Source organism: Pterocles gutturalis, unplaced genomic scaffold (genome assembly GCF_000699245.1).
Source record: "Pterocles gutturalis isolate BGI_N339 unplaced genomic scaffold, ASM69924v1 scaffold8951, whole genome shotgun sequence".
Lineage (NCBI taxonomy): Eukaryota > Metazoa > Chordata > Aves > Pterocliformes > Pteroclidae > Pterocles > Pterocles gutturalis.
Genome location: NW_010105470.1, coordinates 1 through 8,838, shown reverse-complemented (window position 1 = coordinate 8,838; position 8,838 = coordinate 1). Strand labels below are relative to the sequence as shown.

The 8,838-nt window shown below is 41.9% G+C and overlaps 1 protein-coding gene across 1 annotated transcript; it reads right to left on the bottom strand.

The window, feature by feature from the left end:
• Positions 1-349: 349 nt before the first annotated feature.
• On the bottom strand, positions 350-8,522 carry LOC104471912 (receptor-type tyrosine-protein phosphatase O-like; the record flags this gene model as incomplete). Its single annotated transcript, XM_010087414.1, has 4 exons — positions 350-454; positions 3,839-3,974; positions 6,701-6,855; positions 8,400-8,522. Coding segments are annotated over 4 exons (519 nt in total), but the record flags the coding sequence as incomplete, so codon positions are not given.
• Positions 8,523-8,838: the final 316 nt, after the last annotated feature.

The following is an 8,838-nucleotide window of genomic DNA, read 5'->3' as shown; positions in this document are numbered from 1 at the left end:
TCTTTAAGATTTGTAAGGAGTGTTAGGACAAGCGGAAGGGAATGGTTAGATGGCTCACTCAGGATTTCCAGATTCTCTTTTTCTTCAAATGATGAGTGAGCCAATATACTCTTACAGTGCCTTGGAAAGTGTAGTGGATTTTTGACTGCAAGAGGCTAGAGGGATTTTTCCTCGCACTTTCCATGTGACCATCACCTCAGAGGGGGATGAGGCCTGGAAAGCTCTAAACCACCAGCAAAGCTTCTGGAGCAAACACCTGTGACACTGGTTGCTGCTGAGGAGACGGGATGTGAGGCTGTGGGCATGGCGCAGGGCCAGGCTTGTCAGACTTACCACCTATGACTCTGAACTAGGACTTGCTGACATTCTCATATATGACATCGCTGATGCAGAACTGCTGCTTCTTCTTTTTCCACATCAGTTGCACACACTGGTGAATAAAAATGTATTGTTCCTGGAAGAAAAGATTACATGAGTGAGCACGGCATTTTTTGCACCTCAGAAAGTATGACAAAAACTCAAAACAGTGAAACAGTTTGATAGTTCACAGTAACAGCCTGCATAGCTTCTCCATCTCTCCCTCCTCAGTCCCTTGCAACGTACAGTGAGTTTTCAGCTCCCAGAATAATAGCCCACAATTACAGATAGCTGGGGAAGCACAAAATCCACCTGAGTGGCCCTGGCTTCGTAATGACTTATTAATAACCTGGATGATGATGGGAGATTAGAATAGAATAGAATAGAATAGAATAGAATAATTTTCAGTTGGAAGGGACCTACAATGATCATCTAGTCCACCTGCCTGACCACTTCAAGGCTGACCAAAAGTTAAAGCATGTTAAGGGCATTGTCCAAATGCCTCTTAAACACTGACAGGCATACGGCACTAACCACCTCTCTAGGAAGCCTGTTCCAGTGTTTGACCACCCTCTCAGTAAAGAAATGGTTCCTAATGTCAAGTCTGAACCTCCCCTGCTGCAGTTTTGAGCCGTTCCCACATGTCCTGTCACTGGATCCCAAGGAGAAGAGATCAGTTCTTCCCTCTCCACTTCCCCTCCTCAGGAAGCTGTAGGGAGCAATGAGGTCTCCTTTCAGCCTCTTTTTCTCCAAACTAGACAAACCCAGTGAATTACTATGAATTAACATCATGTTGTAGTCTTGGCTGCATTGATATCACCTGACTGGAAGCTGAAGCTGGGTGACTTAAGGTTAGCATAAAGGGACAGGTTTTTGCCAATAACTACTATTAACCACCAGGACAGTTCCTCTAACTATTGCAATGGCATCTTCTGCCAATGGCAAATTTAAACTCAGAACTATACATTGGGAGAAGCGCCATGGCCATAATAGTAACTTAGCTTACTAGAAACCCTATACACATTCAGAACAACAACGGCTATCCTTTATATTTCCTCTTTTGACTGGTTGTATCTTGTGAATTAAGCAAACTTGAGGAGGAGGCTGTGCAAGTAGATGCCAGCAGCCATATGGATGGTGGCCATGGCATGTGAGAGAAGTGCTAGGGAGACACAGCACTGCTAAGCCCACATGCTTCCTCCTGAGTAATGGCACTGCTGCCTGTATAGGCAAATCTTTTCCATTTAAGTATGAAATGAGGCTTTTCACTGCCATGGTCTTCAACACAGTCCACACTGCTCATTTTTCAGGACTAGGAATGTTAGTCCTATGGTCCTGATCAATTATATAGGGGCAAACGACTACAAGGACCTGTGGAGAGCTGTAACCCAACACTTGATGTCTTTTAGTGGTATAGGTATAATTTATGCTATATGCTGTCAAGCCTTCAGCTTGGAGGCTCTATTTGGCTTTCTGGAAGTGGGTCTACTTTATATTGCCTGGAAATGAATTGATTCCCAGAAACGTGCTGGAATACTTTATGAACAGCAAATTGCATCCATGTCACACACGCTCCTCAAATATTTTAATGAACTTCATGTTCCTTCATGCTTGACTTTACCAATAAAAAAGCTGAAACCTGATTTTGTTCACAGAGCACTTAATTATTTCGGGACTTATCAACCTCTGTGCAAATGACACTGTAAGCAAGGCGGGTCAGTCACATGCCCTATTACATTTATGGACAGTGTTTTGTGCAAAAAGACCATGGTTATCTTTGGTTTTGGTTACGGACTGGCTTTTCTAAGCATTATCATCATACAGATAAATTCTGTAATTCAGTTTGAGATGTGAAAGTCATCAATTAAAGTTATTCCAAAGAGAGAGAAGGCAAACCCTGATGAATCCTACACTAAGCTTTATTTGTGCGATGCATGAGGGAGCAAGTGGATCACAAGCAAAAACAACTGTCCCAAAGGCTGAGTCTGGATTTAAGCCGTTGTTCCCGGTGGTCTGTTGATGCCAGGAGATATCAATATGAGTTTGAAGCATGTTTCAGAGCACAGAAATGCCTGGATTTTCTCACACCCACTGATTTGGAGAGACTGGTTTCAATTCAGAGTATTCTCCAATATAACCCCCTATTTTGGACTTGTGCAATTTTTTTATTTTTTTTTTAACTGCTGAGTGAGACACCAACAAGTTTCCAGTGTAGGAGGGTAGGAGGCAATGGTGAACCCAGGTGAGCTGTGTGTGGTTTCAGGTTTTCAAAGCCTTTTTGGTGGTCTCTGTGGCCAGTGCCACCTAGTGACCTTTGTGGCCAGGCTTGGCCACTGCCTGGAGCAGCAGGAGCTCAGCAACTGCCAGAGCCCAGCCCTTGACATAAGCCCCAGAAAGGCAATGAGTTTGTACATTTAAAAAAAAAAAAAAAAAAAAGAGTAAAAAATGACATCACCTCTGGAGTGGTAATGCAGCTGCAGCTGAAATAAACCATCAGGATTCGTTTCTCTGGTGTTTACCTAAAGATTTGCCTTTGGATTAATTTAACGAATTGTGATGAAAAGTGGTAGTTCGATAGCAATGATCGAGAATGGTCTGAGATTAATGACCTTTTCCATTTCTAGGTGATAGTCGTCATTACAGGTTTTCCTTCTCCTCTCCTTGCTAAGTCTTCTTTGTTTCGCTCTGGGTTGAGTAATCCTTAGCAAAAAATTATCTGCCAGACCCAGCCTGTGAACAGTGATAGTGGCACTTCCAATTGTATGGAGGTTGCTGTCTTACACTGCATCTAACCAGTGAAGAGTACAACGGGCATGAAAACCTTTCTGTCACTAGTAGGGGACCTGGGAAGGTTTCAGATGCATAAAAGCTTCTGCTTTGGAAAAAGAGTTTGTGATTTCTTTTTCCATTATATATTCTGACAATATGACTATTCTCTCGACATTTGTCTTAAAAAGAGAAAAAAAAAATACCCACTAGGTATTTGGGTGGGGAAAGGGTGTCTGTCAGCCTCACAGTCCTTTTGTCTGTTTTGCTTATTTGTATTGCCATTGTGTAACTGAGTTCTTACTCTGGGCCAGATGACACCCTCTTGAACAAGCGTGAATGGCTGTTCGATACTGATACAATTTCATGAGCCATTAATCCCCTCAGCAAGACCAATTATTTTCCAAATGGTTTGAAAATTTCATATGTTAATCTCTTCTAATGCATTTTTACATACTAATTTCTCAGAAGGTGAGAATAACTCGCTCCCTCTGGAAGACACCCATGAGATTGTAGATATATTATCAGTCTCACCTATGCAGCAGATTAATAACATGACAATATTACAATGAAGATGAAAACTTAATTGTATCCATTGATAGCTATTTTGTCAAGTGTTCAGGGGGAACAACAGTCGTTGGACATGAACACACTACAGAGAGGTAAGAAATAGATCCAATGGTACATTCACAATGCTGAAGTGAACTGATCTTACCTCTGTCTGCACCATGGACATTCTGTAGGACCGCATGTCAGACACCAGGCCCAATATATCTACGAACTCGTGATCACGGATGTGCTGTAAAAGCCGATCCAAGGCTATGAAGGTTCCTGTTCGTCCCACTCCAGCACTGCAACACACACAGACATGCATCTCATTTTGGGCTTTTCTGATGGGGACACAGAGGAAAATTAGTTGTACTGCAAAAAAAGCAGGTGTCCTGCAGCAGCAGATGTAGCTAATCTGAGGTCAGACAGGCTGGTTCATCTGTAGGATTTAATGCCATGCAACCCTTCCACGTGTTGTTTAGGCAGAACGTATGGAATGGATGGCTCTGTAGTTGTTTCACCTTCCTATACTCCTCTTTATGCACTAATATGCACAATGTGCATGCACACTCTCATCCACTCTTTGCTGTCTGCTCTTCACACTTTCACTGCTCCCCTCAAAGATTTCATGAGACATCTCTAATCACAGGAGCTCTCACCGTAACTGCAGAGACCCGCTCAGCAGTGACTGCTGCACAGAGGCAGCTGGGGTTGAACCTGCATGATTCAGTTCCACACACAGCTCTCTACACTGCAAAGTTCTCAGGTTTGCAAAGACACTGCACTACTGCAGCTCTCCCTCAAAGGACAAACCATCCAGAAGAGTCTACAGTCCAGGACTTCTGCCTTGAGAGCACAAGACAGAAATAGTCAGCAACCACTGGGCTGACAAATCTTTATCCCTACAAAGGGAAGCTTAAGACTAGAAAAAAGACTGTTTTATTTTAGAGATTCTAATGTGCATATAAATATTTGCATTGTGATTTCACATGTAACATTAAAGTCTGATTTATGGGTGTGGGTTTAGAAGTTTATATAGAGTTTCATATAGATTCCCAATACCATCTCTAAAGATAGAAGTGTGTATTTTAGCAGAAGTTCTTTCTGCTGTCTGGTAATATTTTTCAGAAAAGTCTTGAAAATATTTGCAGCAAAGTTGCAACAGTTAATCTCAACACAGCTCAAAGTAGGTTCCACAAAACAGGGAGTTTTTGCTTGTTCTAAAAAAACTGTCAAATCTTGAATGAAATGAATACAACAAAACTTTTGATCTACTTATTTGACAGATTCATTAATGGATAAAGCCATAAATAACAAATGGAGAAGTTGTAATGATGTCAGTTCTGTGCCTTTAATGTTTGAGAACTATTGCTGTAGGAGCTGATCATACTATAGAGTCTTTCTCCCTCTCTTCCACGAATTTCATAGTATTGCTGTTTTTAAACTAAGATGTACCACGTAATCTAAAAATGAAAATCTCTCTCTCTGCTGCTAGAAGCATCCTGTTACCCAGCTCTTTGATGCTTGCTTCTATTTCTTCCCAGAACAACTAAGTGGTATATAAAACGCTTGATTTCACAACACTGCATATAAATTTCTTCCTTGCCTTACTAGCACCTTTCTTGGTATCAGGACTCCCAGAACAATATTCCCTGTGAATTGCTCCATTAACTTCCAGGGGAGGGCTGCAGGAGTTACTGCTTTTAGAAATGCTGTTGTGTTGCATTCCAGTAGAACACTAAGTGCCGTATCTGGAAACTAGCAATGATATTCCTGTAAAAGACTGCTTTCTGGGAAGGAACTCTCAAAATTGTGCAAAGTGGCAAGAGAGAGTCAGTGCCAACCATCACAGCAGCACCGGGAAAGACAGTGTTGGAGGGTGATGACCCATTGTGCAGCAACGTAACTGCTGCCTCTGGGGTGGGTGATGTAGGGTTGTCTGAGATTAGTCTCACCAAGCTTTGACTTCTATTAGGAGTGTGTCACCATAATGTACACATATTCATCCATTGCAACCTGTCTATTTACGTATTTCTGAGCAATCTGTTGTGAGTAGCTCTCGCACTAGGAGTCACAAAGAGGTCTGAAGTCATTCGGGAGAGTTGCATCAGGAACCAATCTGATAAGATATTATCACAAACATGGCAGCTGCCCCCAGAGAAGCCAAGTAAGTGAGCATCTGAATGAATGGCCAGATGACACACAAGAGAGAAATGTGACAGCATATAAAACAACCTTTCTCAAAAAACCCACAAAAAACCTGTATCACGGAATACTGTATTACTGCTAGCACAGGATAGCACTCTTCATGGCACCTCCTGAGTGTACTCAAAGCCAACTGAACAGAGGAGAAGGACCTGCAGAGACACACTTCTGCAGGGCAGCAGCATGCTGTGGCAGGCTGCTGGATGAACTGCACTAACCCTATCACAGAATCATAGAATGCTTTGGTCTGGAAGGGACCTTAAAGATCATCTAGTTCCAACCCCCCTGCCATGGGCAGGGACACCCTCCACTAGACCAGGTTGCTCAAAGCCTCATCCAGCCTGGCCTTGAACACCTCCAGGGATGGGGCATCCACACCTTCTCTGGGCAACCTGTTCCAGTGCCTCACCACCCTCACAGTAAAGAATTTCTTCCTTGTATCTAGTCTAAATCTGCCCTTTCCCAGTTTAAATCCACTACCCTTGTCCTGTTTCTACATGCCCTTGCAAAAGGTATCACAAAGGTGTGGAAATGAGAGAGCAGGGACCGGCTCCAAGCTGGTATAAATCACAATCGTCTGCTGCACGTCCTGAAGCTATATGACTCTCCTCCAGAAAGCAATGCCTTCATGTCTATGGCTGCAGGCTGAAATCCCAGCCCCACTGTAGTCAAAAAGGGGGACTAATCCTTTACCCTTTACATCAAAGAGAACAATCTCTACAGCTAACAAGTGAGAAGAACCCCAAAATCTCTCCTTCCAGTGGTTTCCCAACCTATTTAACAAGATATACCTTTTAGTTCTCCATTTCCTTGAAGCATTTACCTGCAGTGTATGACCATGGGGCCTTTACTCTTTGATGATTTCTGCCTGACCATCTGTACAAACTGGAGGATGCTTTCGGCAGCATTGGTCGTGGGGACACCATGATCTGGCCAGGCAGTGTAGTTAAAATGCATGACGTCTTGCACCTCATCAGCCTAATGGGAAAAGCAGAACAGCAGCATGTTCACAGGAGTTTTAACAGTGCAGTCACGCTCAGTCAAACTGAGGGTTTTTTGTCATTTTGTGGTGGGTTTTTTCACCCCTAAATACAGCCTAAGAAAGTAAAGTCAGCCAAAAAAAGTGGCAAAGAATGTACATGATATTTAATCAAAAAAGGGAGGGGGGATCAGTCCATCACTACCAAAAAGGCATGAACTCTTGTTTCCGGGTTTGAGATTTGGCTTTTGCTTTTTTCCCTCATGGTGATTTGATTTTATTTTGCTTTTAAATCAAGAACTGTTGCATTTTTCAAGTTTAGGCTTCCTTCCTCTTTCTATTCCATTTCCTCTTCTTTTCTTGTTTTGCCACAGATAAAGAACAATGCTGTTGGCAAACAATCAAGACCATACTCTTCAGAGTTTCTCTTTTCGAGTTTTTCTTTTCAAGTTTAAAAGAAAATAGTATGAAAAGGGAAGAAAAATCATTACAGGGGCAAAGGAACTTTTTAGAAAACTACCCATTATTATAAAAAACATTTACAATGCTAAAAAATTCTAGTGGCTTTAGGTGAAATAAGACCCTCAACATGATGCATTTTGTCTTTGAGACTTCAAGAAACTCAAAACATGGGGAGGGGTGGGGTATCATCACCAAAACCCAAGGCAAGCAATGCCTTTAGTTCTGCTATTCTGGGTCAGGTTAAAAACCCCTACTGTGGTGGCCTCTCTCCTGTCACAAACAACAGCAGATCCTTAGGCAAAGGATATTAAAAAATTAGATCAGTACAAAGGACCCTGAAGCAGCTGCTCTGGGTTTGGTAAAGGACAGTTTACCAGAACTACAAACTGCAGTCTCATTGTTATTTTCAATGGATGCCAACAGCCCAACATGGATTTGCACTCTTAGCCTGCACCTTGTGAACACTTTGTAATGCAGCGAGGCATGGCTGAGCAGGACTAAGGTCCTGGGCCAATGCTGATGTGCCAGTGTCCAGCTTTTTTCACGTCCCCTCTATATCTCTCACCTCTCCTTCATAAGCTGTTGCTGCCAATGAGCTGGTGCAGGAAACAAAGGTGGAAAGAAGTGCTTAAAAAATCTCAACAGCTTCAATTTGGAAATCGCATGCTCTTATGTGTTTCAGTACTTTATAGGAACATATGAATACTGCAGAATTGTCCTTTTGAAAAATATTTTCAATTTCTACATTGGCATTTTCAAGTTTTGAATAGCTTATAGAAATAAGATATGCTTGAGGTAAAGAAAAGAAGTTTACACGTTTGTTGTCAGTAATTATTGGCACCACGGATATGTCCAGAACTCTGGTACTAGTTTTGTCTTGCACTTTGCTGAGAAATTCACAAAGATGACAATTTTATGGGAAAGTTTTGTGATTTAGCCATTTGCCTGTGTGGAGTGAGGGTAAGGCCATCAATCTCTGGCATTTTCCACTGAATGCCAGAAATGGACAAAAGTTAAATAAAAGACTAGACTGAAATTACTCCCACCCTTTTAGCAGGGGCATGCAAAATGTTTCACTTACATAGCTAATTCGGAAATTCCTATAAACCCAGTCTGTGTGCTCATCCTCCAACAGCATCTCCACTGTGATGTCCCCATAGGCAACAGGATCTTCTGTAAAAGGCCAGTAATGATCACATTTCACCTGAAAGGGAAATAAATACATAAATATTGTATTTATAGATATAGATATATCTATGCATACATAAAACAGCATAATCTACACTGAACCTCAGTTTTAGAAATGCCACAGGACTGTTTACTTGATGCTGCAATAAGAGGTAATATGTCCTGCAATGACTTTCAGCCTGATTGTTCCTACTTGTGTAACTATGGACATAAGCTATACATTGGTTTTATGAAGGGTAGTATTAGTACAGTGAAGAATGGAAAGACATAGTGTCTTTTTGAATTGTTACTTTTCCTAATAAAATAAGTCTAAAAGGAACAAAACAGGGGGA